Raw genomic sequence first — 18,768 nt, forward strand, 5'->3', positions numbered from 1 at the left:
ACTTTATAGCTTACTACCTGGTCTTCAATTGATTTATGATCAGTTTCTTGAAGCCAGGAACCAAGAAGAACACTATCATCGTAGTGGCAGAGGGATCTGAGGAGGGAAGTAGTTGTGTTGGCTGAGTTGTCAGTCAAAGTGAATTCTGCTACCAGTTCTCTAAGAAGTGCATTGAAAGAGCCTAAAAAACAGAACTTCAGGTCAGATTAAAGAGAATACTTTTTAAGAAAATGACAATCACTGCCCACCAAGAGCAGCAATATGTTCAACAGGAGTAAAATAATTAAGTCCCCATGCCCTTTTAAGAAAAACCAGTATTAAGTATTTTAACACTGGTTTTAATAAACAATAATGGCACTTCCTTTTTTGTTATTGTATTATGCCTTTTAGCCCAAATTATTTAAAGTAATCAAAAACTCAAATAGAGAAAAGATATTTTTATTTTAAATATATTAAATATGATGATTATTATTTACTATTAATTACTTAACGATGTGCAAACACTGAACCAGAGCATATCAAAATTCTTGGGCATGGCTGCACTGGAATATTAACATTTTATATGACATTTAACTTCTGCAAAAGTACGTTACTATTCTCCCTCCAGATTCCTAAATTTTGGCTGTATTATAACAGCTGGGATAGTCATTAAAAGCATAGACTCTGAAGATGAACCAACTGGGTTTGAATCCAAGCTCTGCCACTTAACTACCTCCCAGACTTGTGCAAGTTACACAACCTCTAAGTACCTGAGATTCTTTATCTTTAAAGAAAGCTATATTTTAGCCTCATAAGGTTGTGGTTAGAGTCAAAGATGCTAATACCTGTTAAGGGCTTAGAATGAGACCTGGAACACAGTAGTGCTCAACAAGTGTTAGCTACTATGTATGAAGAAAAGGAAAATGGTTGCCTTCTTTTACATGGTCCGAACTCTATGATATTGTGAAGAACTGCAAAGGTATACTGAAGAATTTTTATTAGACATCCACAAATTTTATTTACCTTCATAAGTTTTTGGAGGTAACAATGCCAAGATATCATAAAGTCTTAAACGGACCATTGCAGCACTAGCTTTCAGATGAGCTCCGTGGGCTTTAATTACAGATGGAATGCTAAAATATCAAAAGTATAATTAGTATTAACTTATTAGAATAAGCATTACTTACATTTTTTCCAGTCATGTATCAATGTACCATCAAAGTACATTGATAAGTATTACATTTTTCTTTTAGTTTATTTTGTGACTTTTACTGTTAGTAACAGAAACACTATAAAATACAATTTTAGGGACTTCCCTGGTGGTCCAGTGGGTAAGGCTCCACACTCACAATGCAGGGGGCCCGGGTTCGATCCCTGGTCAGAGAACTAGATCCCGCATGCATGCTGCATCTAAGAGCTTGCATGCTGCAATTAAGAAGCCCACATGCCTTAACTAAGACCCAGTGCAGCCAAAATAAATAAATAAATAATAATTAAAATAAATAAATAAAATACAATTTTATTTCAATCCACACCGCTACTGAAATTTTTAAAGTCACGTCACACAAATAAAATTTAGTACACTTCCTATATGATACTATAGGGAATTACAAAACATGGCTATTTATAAATATATAAAAATGGATGTTAATGTGTCCTTATTGCCTACTTACTGTGACATCATAGTCATGGCACATTCAATAGGGGTCATCAATTTTCTAATCACATCTTCAGTTAGGAGTTCAGGACAATGTGCAACAAAACTCCTCATTGCTAGATAAAAATTTTAAAAAGACATATTTGAAACAGCTTTTGTGAGGATGAACAAATTTATAAAATTATATAAAGGTACCTAAAATTTTTAATTATTACAAAATATAAAGTTCTAAAACAAGGTCAAACCAAAAGAAGAACCAATTGCAACTTTAGAGAAAACTCCTTAGAAAAGACTAGAAGAAGAGTGGACAGCAAAAATGAAGGAAGGGAAGATGTCTGTTAGCAAGATTTCTGTGAAGGAGAATTCAGAAGTCTATGACCCCACATGAATTCACATAACTACAAAAAAAGCTGTTTCAGAACAGAACCAACAATGGACATAATGGCCCAGTGAGAGGACATAGCTTTATTGGCTCTTTAGCAGTAGAGGTAAGACTAAAACAGCTCTTAGATGTGTGGGAACAAAACTAACACCTTGCCCTGTGGCGCTTATGGTTAAGTGTACATCTGTCTCCCACAGTTTGAAAAAAGAAGCACTTTTCACCCTCAGATAAAGCAAAAAAGGACAGGGTCACTCTGTGTAATTCTAGTTTTCAAATAAAACAAAACTTGAGCCTTTCCTGTAAGTTGCTGACTCCCAAACAGAAACAACTTTCATACTTTTTTAAATGCTGGTATCTAAAAGACGTATCAACTTTTGCAGATTTGATGGGAGAAAGCAGCTATCTGTCCATTAAGAAAAGACTAACTGTAAACTCAGTAACCTTGGTAATCCTGTTTCTTTTTCCTTTAAATAGGCACTGGGCTTTTTTACTTGGTGATCCAGTGTTTCTTCAGGTGGAAGAATGAAATAACTGGGAATTAAGACGCCTGGGTTGTTCCAGCTCCTAATTGATCATGAACTCTAACCTCCTTTTCAGTCTCAGCTTCATTTTTATTACAAAATTAGTAAACTGGTATAGATTACTTACAAAGTTTCTTTCTAAATCCAAAAGTGTACAGATTCATCATTATATATTAAAATAAAAAATTGAAGTAATGATTTTCCTTCACTTCACCAATATTTTAGTAAGAAAATAATATTCTGAAAGTGCAGTCCTTTCAGTTCTTACCACATAAAGCTCCAGCACGACCTTCCAATGTCACCTGCCAGGTAAAAGAATCGCCTCGGGCCTTCTCAGCCTCCAATTCCTTCAATGAACGAGGGAAAACATTTCGCCACAATAACAACATCTTGGGCAGATGGTAACGAACAACAGATGGTCCTGACAGAGAAAATGAGAACACCAAACCATACATATATATAGCATTACAAACAAAAGTCAAAGAAAAGAGCCCCAAACAAGCTTTAACAATATCTATCATTTCACTGTATCTTTGTCTCTAATATTAACATTTTTAAAACGTTTCTTATTCAGTAAGTAAAATATATATTAAAGCATAATAAAATTCACCTAAAAACTATCAATATTTTTAGCATCCAACATAAAACAAATCCACAAAAAGTCATCTAAAAGAAATTACTCAAATATATTCAGAAAGATGGATTACATTCTATCAATGATAAAATATATCTGGGACATATTTTATGATGCCTTTTCTATAAATATTATATATGTATATAAACATGTACACCCACTCCCAAACACATACATATATTTACTACTCCATTTTAAGAGCAATTTATATGGTTAATTTAGTTCTATGGAGTAGTATATTTAGAACTAGGAACCTATATTTCCATTGCTAAGGAACTCATTTAACATACCACACAACATAAATTTCTAGAAAAAAAAGTTACCACTTTTTATTTTCTTTAGAAAATGAGGTCAAGGTTTAATTTCCAAAAGGTAGATGCAACAAGCAGTGAGTAACTCTGGAGCACACACACGCATACTTTTTATAGTAGAAGCCAAACACGTGAAGTAAAAAGTGGACATACCTTATCACAATGATAAAACATATTTCTGTTCTATGTACAGTGCTAAACTTTGCCTGCATCTCAGATCTGTCATAGCACTTAGGAAAGTGAAGTGCATAAAGATAACCCCAAGAAAGCGACACCAATGGGGATGCTGTTTAAGTGTGACTTTATCACGCTACTAAAATCATGTCACTGGTCTTTACTTTGGGCATGGAATATGCCCCATACTCTCATCTCTTTTCATTAATACTAGGCTAATCATTTAGACCATGGCTATTCTGATGGCAAAGGGGAAACTTTGCTAACACCTTTCTCACTAAATGTACATAAACAGAAATTACCAAAAAGAGAAATCTAATACCAAATGATGAGAAAAACATCACTACCATTTTTTAACTTCATTCAAAGTCTAGAATGTGAAGTTGAATACTTCTAAATTAAAATTTCTTTACAGTCCACTGACAGTTATAGAATAAGACAAAATCCTACTCAAATATAATTGTACCTAAAGTCATAAGTGCTCCAAGTAAGAGCCATCCAGCTTGGGTGCGCTGTAAAGATAGCCTGCTATTTTGGGCAGCAGTTCGTAAGAGATCTTCAGCAATACTAACTACCATCTGCAAGAGAAGTTTAGAATTGGATTTTAACAAAATCAAGTAAGAAAATACACAGCTAGTATACTTCATTAAAAAAGAAGTTATCCTTTTTTGTTGTTGCTGTTAACATGTTTTTAAAGAGGCAACATCAATACCTAATCAATCTTGATTGCTCTGCTGACTTTGAGAAGACCCACTACAACACAGTGGTTAAGAGTGAGTTCTAGAGCCACAATGCCGGAGTTCATATCCCAGCTTTGTCATCTCCTAGATTTCTGACTTAGGATAACTCAATCTCTCTGCCTCAGTTCCCTCACTGCTAAAATAGGAATAACAGGAGTGCGAACCTCACTCTTATGAGGATTAATAAATTAATACAGCAAAGTACTCAGAACAGCGCTGGTCCATGTAATCACTCAATAAATGCTATTATTAGTAGTACTGTTATCCTACGTTTAAAGATTTGTTGAACTCTTATTATACATCTGCCATTAAGCTAATCTTACGGTGCTTATAGTCTTAGAGACAGAAGACATAGGAAAAATGGGAAGTAACAAGCAGCACATAATCAAATGATAATAGTACAGATGTAGTGGTCAGCAAAGAGACCTAAAGCAGCTAAGTTTGGTGCAGGTGAACAAGAAGAGGGATGAAATTCTAATGTAAGAGATTAGCAAGAGCAAAGACATGGAGGCTGAAGAAAGCACGGAAGGAAAGCAAGATGACTAGTCTGACTAGAGCAGTGAGAAACTAGAATGAAAGGCCAGAATAAAGGCAAATTATGAAGGTACCAGCTTAGCAGACAAAGGTGATTATATTTTATTCTCTGATCCCTGAGTAGTTCCTAAGGGTCTCTGAGCAAACATAAAATACGAAAGTGGGGTGGAAGAGATGGGAGAAAAAGATTCCAAAAAGGATAATCAGTGAGGAGGCAAGCATATGACAAAGGGAGATGGAAGCCCAGATTTGAGTAGCAGCTATGGAACTCACAGAAATGAATGGACATGGACCTGGTAACCCAGGAAAAAAAAAAAAAAAAAAAAAAAAAAAAAAAAAACCCAAAAGATCTAGCCCCAATATAAAGTTGCAAAAAATATTTATATAAACACTTAATATTCCTAAGAAGAAAATCTTGATAGTAGTATAAAGTATAGGAGAAAGGGAAAAAAAAGTAATTGATTCATGAAAACCATTCAACTTTTATTAAGTATTACCAAAATGCTAACTATAGCAATAGCACATTCTCTTGACATTTTGAATATAGCAATGTGAATTTTTATTTCTAAAACCCCAAAGAAAAGCTCTGATTTCTAAAGCATTACTAAAAGGGCTTTTTTTTTTTCCTCTCTCTAAAATAAATTATAAAATGATACTATACCCAGACAAAACTATTAGTCCTGTATCAGGATTAAATATCAAATTTTAATTAGGGGGCTTCCCTGGTGGCGCAGTGGTTGAGAGTCCACCTGCCGATGCAGGGGACACAGGTTCGTGCCCCGGTCCGGGAAGATCCCACATGCCGCAGAGCGGCTAGGCCCGTGAGCCATGGCTGCTGAGCCTACGCGTCCGGAGCCTGTGCTCCGCAGCGGGAGAGGCCACAACAGTGAGAGGCCCGCATACCACCATAAAAAAAAAATTTTTTTTTAATTAGGGTCTGTTGACTCCATATTAGCCAAATACTGTATCATTTATTATCACAGTAAAACTGTTTTTGTTTGATCACACAGTTCAACATCAATCACAGAAGGTGTTCCCATAAAGACTAAAGTCCATGTGACAGCACTTACAATCTTAGGATCTTTGTCATACCTTTCCCTTGGCATGAGGAATGCCCAAAGGACACTGATGAACTCCACCTAACAAAGCAGCCATTGCAAAACTGTATCCACTAACAGCTTCTGGTGAAGTTTTCAGGTTGTTGAGTCGTTCTGCACACCTGTCTAGAAATGGTGCCAGCTGGAAAGGCAGTGCCACAGCCACACAGCGCAGACACCATGCAGCAGCAAGTCGAGCTGCCATGCTTGGGTGAAGAAGCACTGAAGTCACTGTCTCCAAAAGGCCTAAAAAATACTCAAAAAATTACTCTTAATGAAGTCACACAATTTCATGAGTTAAAAGAACTATGTGTAGGGCTTCCCTGGTGGCGCAGTGGTTGAGAGTCCGCCTGCCAATGCAGGGGACGCAGGTTCGTGCCCCAGTCCGGGAAGATCCCACATGCCGCGGAGCAGCTGGGCCCGTGAGCCATGGCCGCTGAGCCTGCGCGTCCGGAGCCTGTGCTCCGCAACGGGAGAGGCCACAGCAGTGAGAGGCTCGTGTACCGCAAAAAAAAAAAAAGAATTATGTGTAACACAATAATTAAAATCATAATTGTTATGGATTTATACAGATACATTTAGAACTGTGCCAAAAAACACATATATCAACTCATAAACAGGAAAGTACTTTAAGGAACATTTTCTACAAAGAACATAGTACATCCAATAAAATATAAATGTTGGCATAAAGTACTCAATAAAGTTTAGAAAAAAAACTACGATGACTGTTTTTGATTTGTCTCCCAAAACTTTACAAGATTCACTATCACAGTGAATCCTAAATAAAACCCAGCTTTTAACAAATGATCTAAACTGCTAATTACCATGATAAGCAACCAATCAGGAGTTAAATATCAATCACACCTATGACTTCTAAAAATATTGAAAAAAATATTCCAGCATATAAGTGAATATCATACCTATAGATGCTTCCTGAATAAGAGGGGATGCGGTGGCATTTAGGCTCTGCACCAGACTCCCAAGCTCCTGCAGGGCGCAAACCATCACATGCTGGCTTGCTGCAATGTCTGCTGCTCCAGATTTGTTTTCACCACTAGTGTCATTCACTACCGCTTCTGGAAACACAAAATCATGTATGAATGTGGGTGAATTAAATTGTGATATAATTTTTTGATCTACACAATTTATGTTTTTAAATTATACCAGCTGATACCTGACTGTTAAGAACTCTGTTTGTATGCTGAACATCACTAACAATTAGGGAAATACAAATCAAAACCACAATGATAAAAAGTCAATATAAAGAATTTAGCACAATGCTACCCCCAAAATACATTCAGTAAACATTAGCAGCTGTTATTGTTACTTTATTATTATCACTGCTATTTTAAGAGCTGTAGTGTGCTGGTAGCATCACTGTCAAATTACTGACCAGAAAGAAGATCTATAAGGAAAGTGACTTTAGAATTTCGTACTGGGATGGTCCTCAAAGTTTCCATTAACTTGCTGGTCCCTGGCCCCACCTTTTAGCTTCCACAGAATTGAAACATATTTAATCATGAAACAAATAAAAATTCCTTGTCAAATTACTAATTGAGAATATATTCTGCTCCATAAATTTCAGGTACATAGCACTATGTTTAATTCTGCTTTTACCATTTTAAAAATCGAATGGCTTAATGGCTTAAAAATCTGTGACCTTAAGATTAATAACCCTTAAATGACAGTAAAACTTTCTTATTTACATTCATTATGAATTACCAGGCTATAAAATGTAGAATAATAGGATATAATAGATTAATATACTATGGATTAAAATTAAATGCCGCTTTTCTTCTTAGACATTTCTGGACTTGGAAATGCACGAAGTCTCTCTTTTAGGTACTAAGCTCTAAGCTCCCTGAACAGGTGCTATCTACGTGTGGCTCGCTGTTTTACTCCCGCTGTTTGGCACAGTGTCTTTGACACTCAAACATTTCTTCAAGGAATAAATATACAAATATTTATAAAGCTGTGAACCTAGGACAGATTATATTTTAACATACCTAAAGAATGATACCTCATTAATTTAAACACACTTTAATTCACAATTCCTAACTTTCAGTTAGTCCTATGCATTTAAAATATGGTTTGCCTAGTAAGCTATTATAAACAACAAAAACTATAAACTATTTGTGGATTTATTTTTATTAATTTTATAAGATGTTCAATATATATTCTCTAAATATAAAGTGCTGGATATTTTCTATTCATTAAATTCTTATTTCTAAAGACCCCTGTTAAGCAATATAGTTTTCTTTTTTTGTTTATGTTTTGTTTTTGTTTTTTTTTGCAGTACGCGGGCCTCTCACTGTTGTGGCCTCTCCCATTGCGGAGCACAGGCTCCGGACGCACAGGCTCAGCGGCCATGGCTCACGGGCCCAGCCGCTCCGCGGCATGTGGGATCCTCCCGGACCGGGGCGCGAACCCATGTCCCCTGCATCGGCAGGCGGACTCTCAACCGCTGTGCCACCAGGGAAGCCCAATATAATTTTCTTGATTAAAGTTAATGTATATTCCCACGAGTGATAAAAGTAAATTATCTTATAGAATTTATATTTTACTTTGCGTTAGTTCCTTAATTGTATTATTATAAGCTCCAGGAAGGCAGGAACTTTATCTTACTCACTGTTCAAAACCTGAATTACTGCTTTGCAATCTCAAATACTCAATAACTACTTGTTAAACAGAAAAGTTTATAAAATTGACACTTCCTAGAAAAGGATTTCTTTTAATTATGAATTACTGAGGTTTCACAGTATATCCTATAGTGGGCGAAAAACCACCTGTAACTGTTTCTCTCTAAATTTTCACATTAAGCCTATTAACGGAGGGGAAAACAACATGTATTTATAAAACAATAGGTTCCAAGAAGAAAAACCACAATAGATTATTCCTCAAAGATTCCTCAATGTGCTGCGGCATACCAGGAGAGCTATAAAATCGGTAGATACTAGATATAAAACAGAAAGCCTAACCTTACAAACACACTATCCAAATACTGAAAAACTCCACTTCACTGTAATTATATGTTGTTTGAATATCAAATAAGAGTACACAATAAAAATGACTATTAAAACACAGTCCAGAAAGATACATGAACTAATCAGATCTATCAGTATTTATTAAGAATAACAGTAAAGAATTAAATGACTAAAGTAATCAACAATACAGATCATGACATTAATTCTTACCTACTGGGACTTCCCTGGTGGTGCAGTGGTTAAGAATCCGCCTGCCAATGCAGGGGACACGGGTTCTAGCCCTGGTCCGGGAAGATCCCACATGCTGTGGAGCAACTAAGCCCATGTGCCACAACTACTGAGCCTGCTCTCTAGAGCCCGCAAGCCACAACTACTGAGCCTGCGTGCCACAACTACTGAGCCTGCGTGCCACAACTACTGAGTCCGTGTGCCACAACTACTGAAGCCCGCACACCTAGAGCCCGTGCTCCACAACAAGAGAAGCCACCACAATGAGAAGCCCGCACACTGCAACAAAGAGTAGCCCCTGCTCGCCACAACTAGAGAAAAGCTTGCGCACAGCAATGAAGACCCAACACAGCCCAAAGTAAATAAATAAATAAATTTATTTTTTAAAAAAATTCTTACCTACTGCTTTCATTTGCTTTCCAATCGCTTGGCATATTTCTTTGGCAGCTGCAATCTGGGCTTTTTCACCTAGCAAACTGCCCACAGTAGCTCTTAGGATAAAGGAGACACACCGTCTGGAGTACACAGCCTCTACATGTGTTTGCGTTGCCCGAGGATGGGAAACCAGATCAAGTACATGAGACAAGAATGTGGCAAAGCTACGCTCTAACCACTGACCACCCAATGTTGTTACAAAAACAACATATGCCTGTAAATAGATTAAGATGCTTTAGATAAATTTATATAAATGAAATGAAATTACAGATAAAGCAACTATGTAAATAACTGATGACAGCATGAAAAATAAATTATCTTTGAGATTAAAATTGAGAAAATTTAAAACTTGAGACCTTTTTAGTACTTCTAGCATGGGAATTACTGGTTGAAGTATCTTCGACTAAAAACAACTCTCAGGATAATAACTACAAGAAGAACACAGAGAGAGAATGGTGTGGAAGGGAAGGAAAGGTGAATTCACCCTGGTGATGAAGGTGATAAGTTATAGTAATAAAACCCTAACATGCTAAATAAACACTGACCTAGAGCTACAAAACATTTGCTTATGACTGTAAGATACAAATGGTTTACTTCCATTTTATGCTTGTTTCCGGAGTAAGGTATAATTGGATGATTCTGGCTAAGATCACAAAAAACCATTTCATCCTATTAGGTGTTAATTATTATTAGGTCATTAACCACAACATCTTATTTGGTATTAATTATTATTTTGAAACTATAATTTCAAGTCAGGTTTAACTGCATAATTGCACTGGTGATAATCAATGATGATAAATCCAAAGTACTAACCAATATTTTTAGCTACAAGAGTTGTTGGAAAACATTAAAATCTAAATGCCTCAAGCTATTTGAATACAATTTCAATTAAAACTCAATTACTTTACTTCTGATTTTCTGCGAAGTAAAATTTGGAAAAAGTTTTGTTAAAGACAGACAGATAGATATAGCAGACATAGGCTTCTTTACACATCAAATACCTACCTTTCCATATAAGATGCAATTTAGATTTGAATGTAATTCATTCGTTTAGTAAAAGAAATGTTTTGAAAGACATTTTAAAAATTATTTAATTTTAGACAGTATTAAAAATCTCTGTACGTGCTGTTACTTAGTAAGAGTCTCCCATGAAATTTCACATGTGATACCAAGAGAATTCTTTTATACATTTATATTACAAACCTGTGTAACTCCAACTCTCACTTCACGATTAACAGACCCTCCAACTTTTAACATTTCTCCACCACTCTTTAAGAAACCTGACCCTCCACGTAGAAATCCTGTGGCCATGAGTTCTAAGACTTCATCAAATGTTGCTCGCTTCACATTCTGGCGCATTACTTTCAGGAAGAAAAATATATTTATAAGCAAATATATTTTGCTATTAAATAATATTTTCTAATAATCTAGCTTTAAAATTCAAGTAATTGTTTTTAAGGATACTTAAACTATTACAAAGGAGATAGGGTCATTTATTTTCTTATGATCTTAAAATTTACAATATATTTGTAAAATTAAATTCAATTTTGAAGCAAAAAAATGCTAAAAAAAAGGAGCTAGAAATTAAAACAATTCAATATATCTATGCCAAAATAGTCTAACAATTATGTTAGCCTTGATATGTGTAACACAACAAAGACAACGCACATTCACAGCAGATACTGCTAACTGACTGCAGCCCTCACTCCCAGTTGAGATGGACACAATACTTCTGTTTTTTTTTTTTGGCCACAGCACATGGCTTGTGGGATCTTAGTTCCACAGCGGTGAAAGCGCCAAGTCCTAACCACTGGACCGCCAGGGAATTCCCAAGACCACGCTTTCTATACAACAATTACCAATGGATTGAAACGTCACTGGACTGCAACCGACTTGCCATCCCTGGTAAAGAGCTTCCTATTTTATAAAGTCCTTTCATACATAGTAGCAAACATAATCCTCGCAAAAATTCTGTAGGAGAGGCATAAAGCTCATGATTAACTATGCAGGCTTTGGAATTTGAATGCCTGGGTTTTAATTTCACTTAATAGAACACTTATTACACCACAAACGACACAATCTCTCTAAGCCTAAATTTCCTTGTTTATAAAATGAGAATAACAACTGTACTTAGGATTCCTAGGGCTTTTGAGAGGATTAAATAAAACAACTCTGTTATATGCTTAATTCAGTGCCTTATACATAGTTAGCACTTAATAAATTGTTACCTATCATCATCATCACTGTTATCTAATTCAAACACTGAAGTAATCATGATTAAAGATGAAGAGACCAAAGCTCAAAGGGTTTCACAGCAAATAAACATAAGAGCTAGACAGGCAGATCAGCTCGGTGCTTTGTGACCGCCTGAAGGGGTGGGATAGGGAGGGTGGGAGGGGGAGAGACGCAAGAGGGAAGAGATATGGGAACATATGTATAACTGATTCACTTTGTTATAAAGCAGAAACTAACACATCATTGTAAAGCAATTATACCCCAATAAAGATGTTAAAAAAAAAAAAAACATAAGAGCTAGGACATGAATCTGTAAGATCTGATTCTCCTTCTACAATACAGTGATGGGATAGGGGTAGGGACAACAGCAGAGCTGGATTCACTCAGCATCTACTCAGAACTGTCCCTGAAGCATCTCTATGGAACTGTGAGGCACAGTAGAAGTCACTGGGAAAATCAATGCTGTCTCTGATTCTGCTTATAATAATGGTCAAGAAAAATATACTATGCTATGAATGGGGATCTACTCACCAGGGACTGAAAGTAAGAAGGCATGTAAAGTGCCAGATTCCAGTCCCTTGAACATGATACAAAACCATTTCATAAATCTTATTTGCTTATATGTCCAACATACTTGAAGGATGTAATGTTGCACAGTATCATCATAAAAAATGTCTTGACTGGGACTTTCCTGGTGGTCCAGTGGTTAAGATTCTGTGCTTCCACTGCAGGGGGTCTGGGTCCGATCCCTGGTTGGGGAAGTTCTGCATGCCCCACAGTGTGGCCAAAAAAAAAAAAAAAAGTCCTGACTATATCAAGGAAAATGCCATTTGGGTACTTCTATTTTATGAAAAGGTAGACAAAGATACTAATTTAAAGCCTTTAAAGTGACTTGCCTAGAAGTAATAAGTCATTTAGAAGAAAGCATTCCATATACCTTCAAATACCTGTTACAGTCTAGATCGGGGGCTGGCAAACAACGATACCTGTTGCTTGTTTTGGCATCAATGCTGTAGCCATGACTGTTCCTAAGAGTTTAGACACTGCCACCCGTACCCCATAGTTTGAGTTTTCCAAAGCCTTAAAGCAGAGAGTGGCTATATTTTCCAGTTCAGCAGTCCACATGAACACAGCTTCATTCTGTAGTTCTAGGAGACACTAGAATTTAAAAAAAAAAAAAAAGTAAATTAGAACTTCCACTTCCAGAGATGGATAAACAAGAACCAGATTTACTCTCTCTCCTGAAATAACTAAAAAATTGGACAAAATATATGAAACAAGTTTCAAAGACACTGGACATCAGGCAATGAAGGATGCTAATCCTTAAGAGATGGAAAATGCAAGCTGAACCCTACATTTGTTCCAGCCTACTGCCTTGAGAGAGTTTCCAGAAGTTAGGAGGAAACTATAACCCTAAACTCCTGTATTAGAAAGAAGAAAGGTCTCTGGGGAATTCCCTGGTGGCCTAGTGGTTAGGATTCTGGGCATTCACTGCCGTGGCCTGGGTTCAATCCCTGGTCAGGGGAACTGAGATCTCGTAAGCCGCATGGCGTGGCCGAAAAAAAAAAAGAAGAAGAAATGTCTCAAATCAACAACCTCTGCTTCTACCTTAAGAAACTAGATGACATAGAGCAAATTCAACACAAAGTAAGCAGGAAAAAAAGGAAGTAATATAGATAAGAGAGGAAATCAGTGAACCAGCAAACTGAAAAACAGAAATGAAACCAAAAGCTGCTTCTTTGAGACTACCAATACAATCCCTGGTTGGGGAACTAAGATCCCACAAACCGCAGAAAGCAGCCAAAAAAAAAAAAACCCACTTAATTAGAAAATAGCAACAACAGAAACGACACAAGAAATCAAATTTGACAAAATCCATTCTTGATAAAAACTTCTTGGAAGGCTAGAAATATAAGGGCACTTCCTCAACTTGATAAAGATCATCAAGGAAAACTGACAGTTAACATCATACATAATGGTGAAGGACTGGATGTTTTCCCCTTAAGGATCAGGAACAAGACAAGGATGTCACCTCTCATGTTTTCTATTCAACATTGCACTGAAGGATTTAACCAGCCAGTGCGGTAAGAAAGAAAAATAAATAAAAAGCATCCAGATTGGAAAAGAAGTAAAACTGTCTTTATTCATAGACAACATGATTGTCCGCACAGAATACCTGATAGGATCTATTAAAAAAGCAAGGGCTTCCCTGGTGGTGCAGTGGTTGAGAGTCCGCCTGCCGATGCAGGGGACACGGGTTCGTGCCCCGGTCCGGGAAGATCCCACATGCCGCGGAGCAGCTGGGCCCGTGAGCCATGGCCACTGAGCCTGCGCCTCCGGAGCCTGTGCTCCGCAACGGGAGAGGCCACAACAGTGAGAGGCCCACGTACCGCCAAAAAAAAAAAAAAAAAGCTGATAGAACTGGTAAGGCAGTTTAAGACGGTTGGTGGATACAAGACCAATGTACAAAACTCAGTTTTATTTCTATATGTTAGTAATGAACAATTAGAAATTGAAAAAAGCTTTTAATCAATACTATTTAAAATGGCATAGAAAATGAAATACTTATGGATAAATCTGACAAAAGAGGTGCAAGATCTGTGCATTTGAAAACCACAAGATGTTGCTAAGAGTAATCAAAGAAGACCTAAATGAATGAGAGATAGAGATATCGCATTCATGAGTTGGACTTAATACTGTTACGCTGTCAACTATCCCCAAATTGATCTATAGATTCAATGCAACCTGAATAAAAATCTCAGCATGTTATTTTTGTAGAAATGGACAAGTTAAAATTTATATGGAAATGCAAAGGACCTAGAATAGCCAAAACTATTTTGAAAAAGAAAAAGTTGGAGGGCTAACACTACCTGATTTTAAGACATTATAAAGGTACAGTAATCAAGAAAGTGTTATTGACATCAAGGTAGACAAACAGATCAATGAAACAGAATAGAGATTCCAAAACTAGATCCACATTTATACGGACAACTGATTTTCAACAAAGGTGCAAAGGCAATTTAGTGAAGAAAAGAGTCTTTTCAACATGGTGCAAGAACAAGTGAATATCCATGTGCAAAAACCAAAACAAAACAAAAAATCTTCAATTCATACCTCACACTATATACAAAAATTAACTCAAAATGGATCATACATCCAAGTGTAAAACTATAAAACTAGGAAACATAGGAGAAAGTATGGGCTAGGAAAAGCTTTCTTAGATACAATACTAAAAGCACAATTAATATAAGAAAAACTGATAAATTGGACTTTGACAAAATTCAAAACTTCTCTTCTTAGAAAGGCACTATTTAGGGAATGAAAAGACAGACCACAGAGTGGGAGAAAATATTTGCAAATCACATATCTGATACAGAAATAAAGAACCTACAAAGTAGACTCAAAACTCTATAATATATGTGCCACATCTTCTTTATCCATTCATCTGGGTTTTTTTGGGTTTTGTTTTTGTTTTTTAATTTTAAATTTATTTTTTATATATTTATTTTGGGCTGTGTTGGGTCTTTGTTGCTGCGCGTGGGCTCTCTCCAGCTTCGGTGAGCGGGGCCACTCTTCGTTGCCGTGAGCAGGCTTCTCATTACAGTGGTTTCTCTCGTTGTGGAGCACTGGCTCTAGGCGCATGGGCTTCAGGAGTTGTGGCGCATGGGCTTAGTTGCTCCGTGGCATGTGGGATCCTCCTGGACCAGGGCTCGAACCCATGTCCCCCGAGAAAACAAATAACTCAATAAAACAATGCACAAAAATTTTGAATAGACTCTTCATCAAAGAAGATATGGATGGTAAATAAGCACCTAAAAATATGATCATCATTAGTCTGGAAATGCGAATTAAAGCCACAATGAGATACCTGTACATATCTATAAGAATGGCTAAAATTAACAAGACTGGCAATACCAAATGTTGGTGAGACATGGAGAATGAGGAAATCTCATAGTACTTTGGAAAACAGTGGCAATTTCTCCAAAAATTAAACGTAAACCTAAAATATGATCCAGCCATTCCACTCCTAGGTATTTACCCAAGTGAAAGGAAAGCATGTGTTGATAACAAAAACTAGTAAACAGATGTTCACAGTAGCTTTTTTTGTAATATCCAAAACTGGAAGCAACACAAATGTCCATAACAGGCGAAGGAATCCACCAATTGTGGCATAGCCATACAATGAAATACTACTCAGCAATAAAAAGGAATGAACTACTGATACACGTAACAACACTGAGAAATCTCAAAAGAATTATGCTGTTTAAAAGAAGCCAGGCAAAAAGAAAAAAAAAGCACATACCACCTGATTCCATTTTATATATAATTCTAGAAAATGAAATGAAACTAATCCATGGGAACCAAAATCATGCCACCTTATTTTGAAACTTTCAAAGAAAAAAAAAAATCATTGACTGTTTCAGAGCAAGCAGGATAAGGAGCAACATTATAAACAGCCGAGTACTAACCTTGGCAACTGCACATCGAACAGCCATTGACCTGTCAGTTAAGAGAGACCTGGCATTCTTATAAATATCACGATGACAGGAAGCTGCTGCACCACCCAGTCCATTTAGAACTTTCTGTAGACTCATTAAGATTTCACTTCGCCCTTGAGACTAGAAAAGAACATAAAGCAAATTCTACATTTAAATAAGAACATACCAAAAGACCAAAGTTCTCTGGGCCTAATGGTCTTACCTCTAAAGGTAAACAGTTAAGTAATGAAAAATAAAAAAGTATTTTAGAACGTCCCTGAAAGGTAAAAATAATTATTAACTTCAACAAAATAATTATTTGAGAAATTAGGTTACAATAAGTAAACATATTCTTATGTTTCCATGATCTGCTGAAGTGCAAATAATGAGAACATGACAAATTCAAAAGCTTCAATATAATACCTCAAGGATCCAAGCTTTCAGAATGTGGAAAATTAAGTAAAAAGTACTTAAGAATATAAACCATCTAAAAGAGGAAGAAAACATCCAACACATTTTAAAAACTTTCTCACAGACATACTCCAAACTATCAATTTCTTGAGACTACTCTGAACTCTTGTTTTTATACTCTTATTGTGCTTGATTCATATTTCTGATAGTATACTTATTCAAACACAGATTTCTTTCACTAGACTGTAAGCTCTTTGAGGTCAGGGAGTAGATCTTATTCATCTTTATATGCCTAATGCCTGAGAATATGTCCTCAATTCTTGCTTAATAAATTAATAGACAGTTCCCAGAAGAGATGTTGTCCAAGAAATCTTTAGCTTTCCTAGACAAAGAATTAGACTATGAGACCAGTGCTTGGTCTATTTTTAGTTAACCCCAAATGAACAAGGAATTTTCAGAAGTAATACCAAACTGACATGACAAAACAGAACTATTTTTACTTCATATTAGTTGCTGTGGATTGAATACTGTCCTGCCAAAAGATGAGTTCAAGTCCTATGCCCTGTTACCTGTGAACATGACTTTATTTGGAAATAAGGTCTTTGCAGATGAAATCAAATAAAGATGAGGTCATACTATATTAGGGTGGACCCTAATCCTTATAATAGAAGAATTTGGTATCCTTATAATAGACCGGTATCCTTATAATAGAAGAATTTGGACACAAAACACAGATGCATAGGGAGAACACCATATGACAATGGAGACAGAAATTGGAGAGATACATCTGCAAACCAAGGAATACCACCAAAGCCAAGGACGGTCAGCAACAACCAGAAGCTAAGAAGGCTTGGAAGGACTATTCCCAAGAGCTATCAGAGGAAGCACGGCCCTGCTGATACCTTGATTTCAGACTTCTAGCTTCCAGAATTGTGAGACAATAAATTTCTGTTATTTTAAGCCACCCAGTCTGTGGTAATGATGGCAGCCGTAGGAAACTAATACATTAGCTATGGCACAAAAAATAATATGGCAGTACAAAAATATTCCTAGGGCTAAATAAAATAATACATAAACCTATTCTTTGTCAAGGTAAAGCATTCTTTCCCTTCTCCCTGAAATATGAGGTAAGATACATTAAAACAAGGGGCAAGTAATATTTTTTTGCAAGTAATAATTTTAAATTACCCTCTTGCTAAGCAATATAAGTACTACACTGACAGAAAAAAGGCAACATATATTTTTAACTAACATCTAACTCCCACCACAAGCAAAACATTTAAATATTAGTTGTAAAACTTACCTCTGCACTTTTCAGAGATTTCAAAAGATTATTTACTGTTTCTGGAAATGCACTGCCTAACATTCTCCCCATTTTTTCATAAAATGCTCCAACACAAGCCACTGCAGCCCTGTAAGAAGTGACATTTTCACCAGTCACTGTTCAGATTAATAATTTTATAATATTTTTCTTATTTTCAGAAATCAATTTGTATTTGTGCAGGACACTTTTGGCCACAAATCCTTAATTTTCAAGAACACCTTGTTGATTCTTGGCTATCATCAAAAAGTCTACAAATAATAAATGCTGGAGATGGTGTGGAGAAAAGGGAACCCTCCTACACTGTTGGTGGGAATGTAAACTGGTGCAGCCACTATGGAAAACAGTATGGAGGTTCCTTAAAAAACTAAAAATATAGTTACCATATGATCCAGCAATCCCACTCCTGGGCATATATCCTGAAAAGATGAAAACTCTAACTCGAAAAGACAGAGGCACCCAATGTTCGTAGCAGCACTATTTATAATGGCCAAGACATGGAAACAACCTAAGTGCCCATCAACAGATGACTGGTTTAAGAAGATGTGGTGTAAATATACAATGGAATACTACTCATCCATAAAAAAGAATGCAATATTGCCACTTGCAATAACATGGATGAACCTAGAGAATATCATACTAAGTGA

At 36.3% G+C, this 18,768-nt stretch overlaps 1 protein-coding gene across 2 annotated transcripts in view; it reads right to left on the reverse strand.

Annotated features, from left to right (window-relative positions):
• The window catches only part of HEATR5B (HEAT repeat containing 5B), an 87,924-nt gene that overhangs the window by 61,531 nt on the left and 7,625 nt on the right, over window positions 1-18,768 (reverse strand). The window contains exons 4-15 of one of the 2 annotated variants that reach the window (XM_024753486.1): window positions 18,104-18,212; window positions 16,381-16,530; window positions 12,898-13,069; window positions 10,880-11,037; window positions 9,641-9,890; window positions 6,950-7,105; window positions 6,025-6,275; window positions 4,125-4,236; window positions 2,808-2,960; window positions 1,653-1,752; window positions 1,003-1,112; window positions 18-181 (exon numbers count right to left, since the gene is read on the reverse strand). In XM_024753486.1, coding sequence (XP_024609254.1) covers window positions 18-181; window positions 1,003-1,112; window positions 1,653-1,752; window positions 2,808-2,960; window positions 4,125-4,236; window positions 6,025-6,275; window positions 6,950-7,105; window positions 9,641-9,890; window positions 10,880-11,037; window positions 12,898-13,069; window positions 16,381-16,530; window positions 18,104-18,212 — 1,885 coding nt within the window. The remainder of the gene's footprint in view (window positions 1-17; window positions 182-1,002; window positions 1,113-1,652; window positions 1,753-2,807; window positions 2,961-4,124; window positions 4,237-6,024; window positions 6,276-6,949; window positions 7,106-9,640; window positions 9,891-10,879; window positions 11,038-12,897; window positions 13,070-16,380; window positions 16,531-18,103; window positions 18,213-18,768) is intronic. The other variant, XM_024753487.1, reaches the window with a different exon arrangement.

This window comes from Neophocaena asiaeorientalis, unplaced genomic scaffold (assembly GCF_003031525.2).
Source record: "Neophocaena asiaeorientalis asiaeorientalis breed wild unplaced genomic scaffold, Neophocaena_asiaeorientalis_V1.1 scaffold171, whole genome shotgun sequence".
Taxonomy (NCBI): Eukaryota; Metazoa; Chordata; class Mammalia; order Artiodactyla; family Phocoenidae; genus Neophocaena; species Neophocaena asiaeorientalis.